The sequence below is a fragment of the Henckelia pumila genome, chromosome 2 (assembly GCF_033568475.1).
Source record: "Henckelia pumila isolate YLH828 chromosome 2, ASM3356847v2, whole genome shotgun sequence".
NCBI classification, from domain to species: Eukaryota; Viridiplantae; Streptophyta; class Magnoliopsida; order Lamiales; family Gesneriaceae; genus Henckelia; species Henckelia pumila.
In genome coordinates this window covers 25,246,205-25,260,189 of record NC_133121.1, presented here as the reverse complement: position 1 = coordinate 25,260,189, position 13,985 = coordinate 25,246,205, and the positions used below count along the sequence as shown (strand labels likewise).

At 37.6% G+C, this 13,985-nt stretch overlaps 1 protein-coding gene across 2 annotated transcripts; it reads right to left on the bottom strand.

Moving 5' to 3' along the window:
• Window positions 1–10,915: 10,915 nt before the first annotated feature.
• LOC140884902 (transcription factor MYB54-like) lies at window positions 10,916–13,272 on the bottom strand. Of its 2 annotated transcripts, none has more exons than XM_073291787.1 (3): window positions 12,952–13,272; window positions 11,904–12,320; window positions 10,916–11,221 (listed from the first exon to the last, which is right to left on the bottom strand). In XM_073291787.1, exons 1-3 carry the CDS (start codon window positions 13,067–13,069, stop codon window positions 10,998–11,000), a joined length of 759 nt encoding a protein of 252 aa, XP_073147888.1. In that variant the 5' UTR covers window positions 13,070–13,272; the 3' UTR covers window positions 10,916–10,997. The 2 variants fall into 2 exon arrangements, with proteins under 2 accessions (XP_073147888.1, XP_073147889.1); XM_073291788.1 differs by having other exon boundaries at window positions 11,904–12,284.
• Between the last annotated feature and the right edge of the window lie 713 nt (window positions 13,273–13,985).

Genomic DNA, 13,985 nt, shown 5'->3' with positions numbered 1-13,985 from the left:
GGAATAGGCAGACTGTGAAGCAATCCTCTAGGTCGTCGGTGCTCTGCCTTGACCTGTTGATACACCAAACATCTCGAAACAAACTGATAAACACTGCGTTTTATTCCCTTCCACCAGAAACGAGTACGTAGATACTTGTACATCTTGTTGCTCCCAGGATGAATACTCAACTTAGTGCGATGCGCCTGAGACAAAATCTCCTCTCACAACTCTACATCCTGTAGAATCACAAGCCTACCAAACAAACACAGAAAGCCATTTGACTGATAATAAAATCCAGACGAGCTACCCTCATTAGCTAGACGAGCTAAATGCTGGGTCTTCGAATCAGATATCTGAGCATCTCGAATCCGCGAATACAAAGCTGGCTCAGATATTATCGCAAACATCTGGATACTCTGCATACCTTTCTTATGCTTGAAAGTATATCCTGAAGTACAACAGTCATTGATCGCACTGGACATCGAACAAGTCTGAAGTGCGGATAGTCGCACCTTGCGACTCAATGCATCAGCAGTGAGATTAGCAGCTCCCGGATGATACTTAATCTCGCAATCATAGTCCTTAAGCAAGTCCATCCAACGTCTCTGCCTCATGTTCAACTCCGCCTGAGTGAACAAATACTTGAGACTCTTATGGTCGGTGAAGATCTCAAATTTCTCGCCATACAGATAATGACGCCAGATCTTCAAAGCGAACACAATGGCTGCTAACTCCAAATCATAGACTGGATAGTTGTCCTCGTGAAGCTTCAGCTGTCTAAAAGCGTATGCGATCACATGACCATTCTGAGTCAGGACACAACCTAACCCCTGAAGAGAAGCATCAGTGTACACCACATACCCTCCAGATCCTGACGGTAATGCCAACACCGGCGCAGAAGTCAACCGCCGTCGAATCTCACAGAAGTTCTCCTCACACTCGGATGACCACTCGAAATCCACACCCTTGCGGGTAAGCTACGTCAAAGGTCGAGCTAACTGAGAGAAGTTCAGAATGAAGCGACGATAATACCCTGCTAGATCCAAAAAACTATGGATCTCAGCAACTGTCGTCGGTCGCGACCAATTAAGCACCGCCTCAATCTTGCTTGGATCAACAGAAATCCCCTCCCTGGATATGATATGGCCAAGAAAGACCACTCGATCCATCCAGAACTCACACTTTCTTAGCTTGGCGTATAACTACTCATCTCGAAGAGTCTGCAGTACCAACCGCAAGTGAGAAACATGCTCTTCCGTATTACGCAAATACACCAAGATGTCATCAATGAAGACCACAACAAACTTGTCTAAATACTCCCTGAAGACACGGTTCATCAGGTCCATAAATATAGCCGGCGCATTAGTCAAACCAAATGGCATCACTAGAAACTCGTAATGCCCATAGCGAGTACGGAATGCAGTCTTGGCTACGTCCTGATCTTGGACTCTCAACTGATGATACCCAGATCTCAAGTCAATCTTGGAGTAAACTAAAGTGCCCTGCAGCTGATCAAAAAAGTCATCAATACGAGGCAAAAGATACTTGTTCTTCACAGTGACTCGATTCAGCTGCCGATAGTCAATGCACAGCCGCATCGACCCATCCTTCTTCTTTACAAAGAGAACAGGAGCTCCCCAAGGAGATACACTAGGATGAATGTACCCCTTGTCCAAAAGATCCTGTAGCTGATTCTTCAACTCACGCATCTCTGACGGAGCCAGACGATATGGTGCTCGAGAAATAGGCGAAGTACCCGGCATCAACTCTATGCCAAACTTGACTTTCCTAACAGGAGGAAAACCCGGAATCTCATCAGGAAATACATCTGGAAATTCATCCACAACAGGAATACTCTCTATCCCAATACTCTCAGCGGACAAATCAACTGCATAGATAAGGTAACCTTCCCCGCCAAACTCTAGAGCTCGACAGGCTCTCAAAGCTGATACCAAAGGCATCGGGGGTCGCGCTCCCTCTCCATAGAAAAACCAGCTATCACTCCCCTCCGGATGAAAGCGTACTAATCTCTGATAGCAATCCACTGAAGCTTGATAGGTAGTCAACATATCTATTTCCAGAATGCAATCAAAGTCGTCCATCGCAAGAACCATGAGATTTGCTAATAGAATGTTCCCCTCGAACTCTAAAGGGCAACCCATCACTAGACGCTTAGCCAAAGCAGATTGGCCCGTCGGAGTAGAAACAGACATCACTACGTCTAGTGCAATGCATGGTAACTTATGCCTCTTAACAAAACGTGCAGAAATGAAGGAATGAGATGCACCAGTGTCAATAACTACAAGAGCAGGTATACTATAAAGCATAAATGTACCCGCGATGACTTTCTCATTCTCCTCCACTACCTGATCATGCCTCAAGGCAAACACCTGGCCAGAAGCTCGTGGCCTCAAATGAGAACTCCCAGCAGGCTGTCCCTGCGACCTCTGCTGAACGGTGGCCTGAGAACCAGAATCAGAACTGCCTCCCCCAGATAGCGGACAATCCTTCCGGATATGACCAGTCTCTCCACAATGGAAACAAGCTCCAGAAGATCTATAGCACTTGTCGGATGGATGGTTCTTCCCACAGTGATCACACTTGTCCTTCTTTTCGAAACGGACAACACCAGCAGAGCCAGAGGAAGAAAAAGTAGATCTAGACTTTTTGAAAGATTGGGCACGGGGACCCAAAGAACTAGCAGGTCTCGACTGAGAGAAAGACCTGTTCCGCCGAATGCTGTCCTCTTCCTGGTGACAACGGCTCACCAAACCCTCGTAGGACATGTCGTCACCAACCGCCACATGGTCATGGATCTCACGGTTAAGGCCCTGAAGGAACAGATTATACTTCATCTCGGAGCTGTCGGCAATCTCGGGGCAATAGGATAGCAGATCAAAGAACTTCTGCTGATACTCATCAATAGACATGGCTCCCTGTCGCAGACTCAGTAGCTCGCCCGCCTTCGACTGACGGAGTGCAGGAGGAAAATACAGCTTCTGAAAAGCTATGCGGAACTCGGCCCAGGTGGCCACTCCTCTCGCCGTAACAAAAGGTGCAGAATTAAATCTCCACCACCTGCGCGCACGTCCATCCAGAAGATAACCAAGGGTCTCCATCTTCTGCTCCTCGGTGCATTGGAAAGTCAGAAAAGTCGTCTCCATGCGGTCTAACCAGTTCTCCGCATCCTCCGGAGACTCACCTCCAACCAAGGGCTTAGGTTCCATCTGCAAGAATCGACGTACACTGAAACGGTCCTCATCTCGATGACGATGGCGGCGTTCCCGACGAGGCTCCCGGTCGGCATCACCCCAACGCCAACCAATACTGCCATGAGAACTCTGGTCATCACGATCTGTCATCTACAAAATTAACCTAACTGTTATCATATGTAGAATCTAAATCCCAAGAATACTTTGCATGCTCTGATACCATAAATGTAGTGACCCTTACCTGGATCACCTACTAAATAGAACTTAGGCATGCAATTAACTTAATTAAATGGATATCAGAATAAAACTACGGAAACCATAAACATTATACAATCCCAATTAAAGGAATCTGTAAATACCCAAATATAATACAGCCAAATCGAATAGTTGTATCAATCCAATAACAACAGAATAAAACCTAGGCGAAGCTCCAGCTGGCCAACCACTGCCTAGCCCCTCTTGGATCCACCCGCCTCATCCAATCGAAAACCTGCCCCATGGAATAGGGTTTCCAGAAACACAGAGTACGAGACGTGAGCATAAAGCGCTCAGTACGAGAGTATGAGTATACATGCATGCAAAGTGAACTCCCTATAAACTCGAGGTCAAGGATCAGATAACAGAGACAGATCGGGACCTGGTATGTAGCATGTTGTGTCGTCGCTTCAGGAGGTGGCTCCCATACCAAATACCAGTGGATTTACCGAACCCAAAGTCATGGAAGTCCATCCACTAACAAGATAGTGTACAACCCTACTAATAGACATCTCGAAGGAGATAGCTCAGTATGCAAATGAATGTAGCATAAATCAATGACATATAAACTATGCAGTCACATAATACATGCATACTCAGTCAGGATATCTCGAACAGTACTTTCGTACCTCAAATCAGTGCAAGCTCTACCAACTCTAGGTCCACGCCTATAGTTTTCTCTACACTACCAAATGATACTACTATCATTAAAGCGCTCTAAAAGCCTTAACTAAGCTAAAGCATACTCCTAAATATTTTTAGGAAGCAAAAGCTATACCTTCGTCCGTCGTTAGCCCTTTGATGTCGAGTGCCTCAAAACTAGGCCACAGCTCCGCTACGACGCCTGGATCGCTATGCCACTTCCGAATTCCCCACGGGACGCCGAGAATTCCCTAGATCTGAGTTAGAAGGCTAAGGAATTGAGAGAGAAGAGAGGAATTGGTGCACTCAAATGTGAGCTCGGCACCCCTATTTATAGACGACGATCGGAACCTCCGTTTCTCGATTGGAACGTTTGATCACGATCGGAACATCTGATCCCGACATTGGAGCTTCCGATCTCGCTTATCTGCCACGTGTCAAAATCTCAATGGTTGACTTAGGATAGAGGTGATCGGAGCTTCCGATCCTGCCACACGTCATGTCTGACGTAATTCAATCGGAGCTTCCGAACTCACCTTCGGAGATTCCGATCTTGTTCTGAGCTTTCGATCCTGCCTTCGGAGCTTCCGAACCCTTCCCAAGTAATTATGATTAATTCCTTAATCACTGATTTTGGTTACGGGCTACTACAGATTACATGAACTGTCTAAACAGGGTCTTTTAGGTGGAGATAAGATCGAATCACTGGAATTGTGTGATAGCTGTGCTCTTGGGAAATCAAAAAGAGTATCGTTTAGACAAGGAAGTCACACAATTGAGCAACCATTGGCCTACATTCATTCAGATCTATGGGGTCCTTCTCGGACAGAAACTCATGGAGGAGGCAGATACTTCATGTCTTTGATAGATGATTACTCAAGGAGACTATGGATATTCATCTTAAAGAATAAGGATGAAGCATATGACAAGTTCAGAGAATGGATGCTGGCAGTTGAGAACAAGAGTGATAAAAAAGTTAAACACCTGAGAACAGATAATGGGCTGGAATACTTATCAGATAAGTTTATGAAGTTATGTAAGGAGAAAGACATTACCAGACACAGAACAGTGGCAGGAACACCACAACAGAATGGCCTAGCAGAGAGAATAAACAGAACTCTTCTGAAAAGGGTCAGATGTATGTTAATCAATGCTTCTCTTCCTAAGTCCTTCTGGGGAGAAGCATTATCTACTGCGTGCTATTTGGTCAATAGGTGTCCATCCAGTGCGATTGGTTTCAAGACACCAATGGAGAAGTGGAGTGGAACACCTGCAGACTATTCAAACTTGAGGGTATTCGGATGTCTTGCATATGCTCATCTGAAGCAGGACAAGTTTGAAGCAAGGGCAGTCAGATGTATATTCATTGGGTATCCGGATGGTGTGAAGGTTTATAAAGTTTGGAACCTAGAGTCAAGAGGTCCAAAGTGCTTCAACACCAGGGATGTGAAGTTTGATGAATCCAAACTGGGATATAAAATGAATACAGATGGGAAGGACAGTCAGATCAGTGTGAATGATAAACTACCGATTGAGGTGGAGTCTTCTGTGCCAGATGAAGAGTCAGATGAGATGCAAGATGAAGATATGACAGTGAGTGATCCAAAAGAGGACTTGAGTACCTATAATCTTGCAAGGGACAGAACCAGAAGGGAGATCCGAGCTCCTAAGAGGTTTGGTGAAGCTGATCTGGCTTGGTATACACTTAGAGTAGCTGAGGAGGTGGAGTATTCAGAGCCGAATACATATGATGAAGCTATGGTGAGTAAACAGAAAAACAAGTGGATTGAAGCTATGAATGAAGAGATGAACTCACTTGAGAAAAATCAAACCTGGACATTAGTAGACAGACCGAAGCATCAGAAGACATTGGGATGCAAGTGGATCTATAAACAGAAGAAAGGAACTCCTGGTACAAATCAGATCAAGTATAAAGCAAGATTGGTTGCAAAGGGTTTTGGTCAAGTGGAAGGGATAGATTTTAATGAGGTCTATTCTTCAGTGGTCAAACATTGTTCCATCCGGATTATATTAGCACTGGTGAACCAGCTCAACTTGGAGCTTGAGCAGATGGATGTGAAAACTGTGTTTCTACACGGTGACCTGGAAGAAACCATTTATATGGAACAACCAAAGGGCTTCATACATCAGAAAACCCATAACAAAGTTTGCTTACTGAGAAAATCATTGTATGGGCTGAAGCAGAGTCCGAGGCAGTGGAACAAGAGGTTTGATGAGTTCATGATTGGTATGGTTTTGTGAGAAGCCAATTTGACATATGTGTCTATCTAAAGAAGGATGATGAGCAGGTTATCTTGCACCTACTGATTTACGTTGATGATATTTTGATCGCAAATAAAAGTAGGACATATATACCATTCTTGAAACAACAGCTCAACACAGAGTTTGAGATGAAAGATCTGGGTGAAGCGAAGAGAATTCTGGGCATGGACATAGTGAGAAACAGGAAAAGGCAGGAGATTCATTTGAGTCAGAAGAACTATTTGAATAAGGTTGTTCTGTGGTATAATATGAATCAAGCAAAATCTGTCTTGACCCCTCTGGGACAGCATTTGAAGCTATCTGCGAGTCAATCACCTGAAAGTGAGGAAGACAAGATGAAGATGGTTGGTATTCCATATGCTAGTGGAGTGGGGAGTCTCAAATATGGAATGGTGTTTAGTATGAGTTAGGTGTAAAACAAGATCAAGTAGTAGTACACTGTGACAATCAAAGTGCAATACACTTGACGAAACACCAAGTCTATCATGAACGATCGAAACACATAGATGTGAAAATGCATTTCGTCAGAGATGTAATTGAAAAAGGAGATGCGATCCTTGTGAAGATAGCATCAAAATAAAATCCTGCAGATGTTATGACGAAGTCACTGCCGTATGCTAAGTTCAAGAAATGTTTGGACTTAGTTAATGCGGTGATTGGAAATTAGCCAAGGCGGCTAGGATGGAGAGCAACACTCAACCTGAAAGAATCAAGATGGAGATTGTTGAAGTATGCTTCTATCAGATTGAATGATTATAGAGAAGAGATCGGATCGAATAGTACAGATCAGATGAGCTCGATGTTCAGATGAGTTCATGGTCCAGATCGAATACTGGGATCAGATCGATGTGATGGTCAGATGAGTCTTTGGATGAGTTCATGCAGATAGATTGCTCGAGTATTGTGACTTGGTTAGAAGTCAGATGGAGTTTCCGTAAAGCTGGAAGCTTGCAGCCAGATCGATGTAGATCGAAGTACAAGAGAAGATCAGACTGATGAATGAAGGCTTATCGGGTTGGACCATGTTGACTTTATAATTGGGTCGTAAGTTACTATTGACCTAAAGCCCAAGATGAAATTTGGTGTAATTCTCTATATAAGCATATGGAAGATGGCCGCAACGAATATAACAGAAAATCAAATTCTTCAGAATATATTGAGAGAGAAGAAGGAGAGATTTCGGAGGAGAAAACTAAGCGAAGATTGTGATGGGAAGAATTCAAGGCTTTAAGCTTGAATTGTGTCTGTATCTAGCTTGAGAGTTTGTCTTAGTCCATCTCTGTAATAAGCTCTGTTCTTGAGCTTGGATTGTTCTGTTGGTGATTAATAAAAGTGGTTGTGTTGCTCTCCCATGGACATAGGCAAATTCCTTGCCGAACCACGTAAATACTTGCGTTGTTTATTGCTTTCGCGTGAGTATTTGAGTTTGATCTATGTGCGTTGATTTTATCTGTTTCTGGGATTGTGTTCTTACGTGCGTGGTGAATTCTCAAATACCAAATTTTCGGATTGATTCCTAACAGAAAACATATCTTTTTTTAAGTTTGTGACTATTGTAGTTTCAAGTCTATAAATAGAGGAGAATGTCAGTTGGGAAAGCCTCTCTTGAACTCTCACAAATTTGAAAAACTCCTATTTAAGTATTCAAGATTCCACAAACTAAACTGATCAATCAGTCAAGCACACTATACAAAGATTTTTGTTATCTGATCATTGATGATCATTTTGTGCTAGGAATTCAAATTGTGAAATCATTGTATTCAAGAAAGTTTGAATATTGTTCTTTGTTCAATTGAGTGCTATGAGTTTCAGTTTGGCAGTATTAAGCCCAATTGTAAATTACTTGTAAAGTTCAAAGCCTTCTAGTTAATATCATTTCATTGTGGAAGAAGCATGTAATTGTTATTAAATTCATCAAGCATCCAGAAACAATATTTGTGTCATTTACATTCAGTTAGCATTTCATATTTTTCATACGCAAGCTAATTTCATAGTTCTAATATGCCAGTAAGGCTTATTTCTGCATATTCTTTTGTTAGCCAGACTAATATTGACACGCGAGAATTACCAATTTCAGTTGTACTTAATCCGAATGAACTGATTTTGAAGAAAAATTTATTGTGAGTGTTTATTTAACCTCTCTTTGTAAACACCTCACCGATCCTAATTAACATGATAACTATCTAACAACCCAATGTGTTCTTAAATTAAAAAAATTCTCAAATTAGAAAAAATCATCACCAATTTCATAATCAATTATAATATCCCTTATAATATATTGACATTAGAATAGAATCACAAAATTTGTAAATCCTTTTATGTAAAATAATGAGAAAATATTTTTTTTTTCCATTAACTTGTCCATTTTTTAGTTTTGGTCCATTAATTTTTCAAATTTTGGTTTTGAAATATTAACTTTTACTTTTCGGGTATTTTGGTCCAACTGCTGATGTGACACCGAAAAATACTGACGTGACATCGGAAAATGCTGACGTGTCTAGCTGCCACGTCATCAATTGGACCAAATTCACTAAAAATTAAAAGTTAATGTGCCAAAACCAAACTTTAAAAAGTTAATAGACCAAAACTAAAAAATGGACAACTTATTGGACTAAAAAAAAATTTTTCCTTAAATAATTTCTGTGTATCAAAACAAAAAAAATTCTATAATTTTCCAAATGTATTTAGTTTTAAAAAATATTTTAATTAAAGTAGTTTAACATCAATTTATTCATTCTATATGGAAAAATACAACTAATTCATATATTAAAACTTGACATCATACACTTGCGATCGAAAATAATGCAATATTGATAGGATGGACTTTGGTCAAAAAAGAATAAAAAATTGAAGATAAAAAAATTTGTAATAATTAATGTGAGTAATTTGCAGTTATTTTTTCAACAATGTGAGGATTGCACTCTATCCTCACTTTTAAAAATAAAAGTTGACAACACCACCCCGTCATTTATTATTCCTACATTTTAAAAAATACATTTTTCAACAACGCTTGCTTTTAAAAATATTAATATAAATTCATCGTATCTATTTAATTTAAAAAAAATACTTAGAACAAAATTGGTTATATTGAATACATATCAAATGTATATGAGTGTACAATGAACTATATTTTGACAATAAATTAAATAAAGTAAACATTAATTATTAGCAGGTAATGAAAAATAAGTTTAGTTATTTCAATTCGCACTTCTAACTAATGACCAAGGAATTAATTTTTTTTAATCATCATACTATATTTTAAGAAGGATCGATAAATCGGCAGCTATTTTCTTGAACGTATTTCCAGAAAAAGAACATATCATTATAAAAATAAAACATAAATTGATTTTATAAATATTTTGGTAACATGTACTTAAATTGAATGAATTTTTAAAATAGTACATGTAGCTTGGAATATGAAAAAACAGTACTCATAGATATTTAGGTAATTATTAAAATAAAAATAATGCTAATAGATAACTATTCACAATAACAAATAGATAGCTGCGAGAAAAACTAGCAATTTGGTCATATATATTGGCCTAATTATTTTTAGTGTTGGTTAGATATATTATCATGTTTTGAAAAAGATACAATATATCATGTTTTACTTAATTAGCATAAAATGTCGCCTGTCTGATACATATTAATTATCGTGCGACATAAGTTTAATTCCGCATAAGAAAATCAATTATAAAAAAAACAAAAATATAAAACAAAGATACCCGAATCATTATCTCAAATAAATCTTCACACAAACGAAACTTAATTAAATTAGTCGTCCACAATTTACCTCAACAAAAAGAATTGAAGTGGCTAAATTTTCTCTCGCTTGGTTAAGCAAATAGATACATTATATTAGGAAAAATTATTTTTTTTGTCTTGTATATTTGTCACTTTGCGATTTTGGTCCTCTATATTTTTAGATTTCAGTTTTAGTCCACTATCTTTTTTTTTTTGGCAATTTTAGTCCTTTTTTCGATGTGGCGCTGATGTGGCAGTAATGCAATGCTGATGTGGAGCTGACGTGTACGGTGTCACGTAAGTATCGAATAAAAATGACCGAAATTGCCAAAAATCAGAACATGTAGGATTAAAACTGAAATATGAAAATATAGAGAACTAAAATCGCGAAGTTACAAACATACAGGACCAAAATTGCAGTTTTTCCCATTATATTATTTGCTATTTACCTCAACGGAAATATATTAAAACAAAAACCTAACAAAATTTCTTAGATTCTATTATTTAAGCGGAACCCGGCAGCCCTCTCGAATTTCAATAACACATGACGAATTTTAAAAAACATTTGAATTATTATATGTTTTTCAAAACATGACAACTTACAAAACCAAAACAAAAAAAAGACCAACATAAAAGGACTAAATTACTCATTTTCCCGATAACTGCCTTTCTAGAAGGAGGCCAAATTTTTCTTTTCTATTTCATGTGTAATTTGAGTACATAAGGTTAAGAGCTGAGAATACATGTATTAGATATAATATATATATATAATATATATATATAGCTAATGAACTTGTATGAGATGCATCAGTTCAAACAAAATTTTAACTTAACCTCAGTGATTGGGCTACAATGTATATGCATGCATGTATGTATATATTAAGAACCAGCTGTTCCAACTGATAAGAAATCTATAAATGGATGAGCAACAGCAGTCGTCGTCTCCTCTTCATTTCGATAGTTAGTTTGATGGTTATGATCTGTAGCTAAAATACATTCTTGTTGCTCCACTTCTTGTTGTTCATGATCTATGATTTCACTTGATCTATTCGAATCCGTATTCACTTGGAGAAAATCAAAGAATTCCACTGCTTTACTGCTATCTGCATATATTCATTGGAGTTCTACTTAAACACATTGATGTCACAATTTAAAATATTTAGGAAAAAAACAGGGAGAAAAAAAGTTATACAAAAACGATGCGACAATGATTTTAGTTCTTGCAAGGTCGAGCATCTAACCGTGTAACTCAAATATATTAAACATTATAACGTAACAATATTGAGTCAAATTGATTTTGAATATTGAAATAGAGGTCAAGAGAGCTGTTCATTCAGAGCCAACAATATTTATTTGTAGCATTGCTATTCGGAATAATGATATTTTTTGGTCGATTAACTTGTCAAATTCAGAGTTTTGATCTATTTTTGAGTTTTCATGGTTTCGACAAACCAAACTTATAGTGTACCAAACCAAACATTATTGCTTTGTACTACTTTCCCTTGTTATTCTTGGCTTAACTTGAAGAATATAATTCTTTTGAATACAAATAATGGAAATGTATCGTGCAGAAATTAGTGAAATGCTAAACATAGAAATGTTTATATATAATCTGTAATTTAATATGTTGTTTTACACCCTCAACATCCTATGTCCAAAAAAGTTTCCCATGCACAATGATAAGCTTAACAAATCACAGATTGACATATATATATATATATATATATCAAAACCCTTGATATATATATATGTGTGTGTGTGTTATTGTAAGTAAGAATCATGTACCTTGTGCTAGAATCGCAACTCGGTTAATTGGTTTGTAGCATGGAAGCTCCTGCATATGTGAGAAATATCTCTCAGAAAATTTATCTACAAAGTTCAAATTCTCTCTTGCACTAAAAACTGCAGATGGGATATTGCTTTCATGTTTTGATGAGGATGATTCTTGCTCGTTTATCAGAGATTGTGAGCTTCGTTTGGCATAGATTTTCGACCTTTCTCTGCATTTTCTAGCCATGATAACATGCCAGTGATTCTTGACTGCATTATCTGTTCGTCCTGGAAATAAACGAGCAATTATAGCCCACCGGTTGCCATGGATCCTGTGACTCGCCAAAAGCCGTGCTTCTTCCTCTTCTGTGAAGGGGTTGCGGTTGATTCTTGGATCTAATTGATTGAACCATCTTAGCCTACAACTCTTCCCTAATAACATTTTTTTAACATGATATATATATATATATATAGTTAGTTGCATGGATACTTCAAACTTCATTAACAAATTACTATATATATCCCCTAAAAATTAAACTGAAGGAAAGATTTTAATTAATTTATAGCTGTAAATAAATGAAATCAAGAGAAGTACAGTTTTGATTAATGTTTGTATTAATATGATAGGTCCACACCCCTACAAATATATATATAGGTTTCAATTCTTCAAATTAACAAGAAAACAAGAATTAATAAATTCAAGATTTCTTTAAAAAAAATTTAAAAAATCAGATTTCTTTAATCTTTAAGTTGCATGAAATATGACAGCTTCATGATCATCAAAAAACATCATTTTCATCAAGCAAAATAACACCCCGTCCCGTGATCTATATATATCTTCCTTTCTCTTTCGATATGTCTGGCTGTTTGTTTCTAGCTACTAAATATCACAAAAATCAAATTTATTATATCCTTGATGTATATGTGCACATAGATAGGGAATCACACATCAGAAATGTTTACCTCCAATATATATATTAATAAGCAGTTGAAGATCAAGAACACGATCAAATCTCGATATTAATAATATGTATATGTATGCATATATATATTCAACTATCACCTGATCTACCCTTTAACTTTTCGGCGATGGCGTTCCAGTTATGAGGTCCATATCTTTCAACTAATTCCCTCAGCTTCTCATCCTCGGCCGGCCTCCAGTGCCCTCTACTGCACATCATCTCCACAAGAAAACCCTAATCAGCTCCAAGATTTTCGTTCCGATTCAAAAAAGATGGATCAGATCTCAAAATTTATGAAGAAGTGTTGGATTAATATATAAGATTGGCAAATGAATGAAGTATGAGTTTTGTGAAGTAAATATATAGGTAAAAGAAAAGTAGATTAATGGAGATGAAAGAAGAAATTAAAAGGTGTTTTCCGTTAGAGAGTGGGAGGATTTGGACAGACCAGTACCACCCATTGATGATATATCTAGGCTAACAAACACTTCTTACAAATATTAATACAAGATATACATATTGTTGTATGTATGTATGTATATTTCATGAGAGAGAGAGAGAGAGAGAGAGAGAGAGAGAGAGAGAGAGGAATTAAGAACAGATTGCTTGGTGGGGTAAATTAGTGTTGTTCTGCTTTCAACATCCCTCACAAATTCTGACCTACAATACCCACCTTTTTTCCATTTTGCTAGCTAACTGTACAATATATGTATATATATAAGAAATTAAATTTGTGTTAATTATTAAAAGTTTATTTTCATGAAGAATACTGTTATTAATTGGGGATTGTTTATATTCAACGTATTCTTACCTAAATGAAAACTAACTGGTAAACCCTAATCAACAAAGTTATTCATTACTATATATATATATATTATACTATTATATATATAAAACTTGGGCACCCTTTAATAACTATTTTTGTTATGTCAAGATGACACCAATTTTCTTCTTCATTTTACCCCTCTTCATTGAGATTTCTCTGCACAACTTTCTTTTTTTTTTTTTTTTTGAAGGCAAAGGGCAAAATAACATTTTGACAACTTCCATAATTTTAATTTCTTCTCACGTTTCTCTCACATGTCTCCCAAACGAACGTTCTTTTCTCCCAAACCAAAAATAAAAAACATATTTT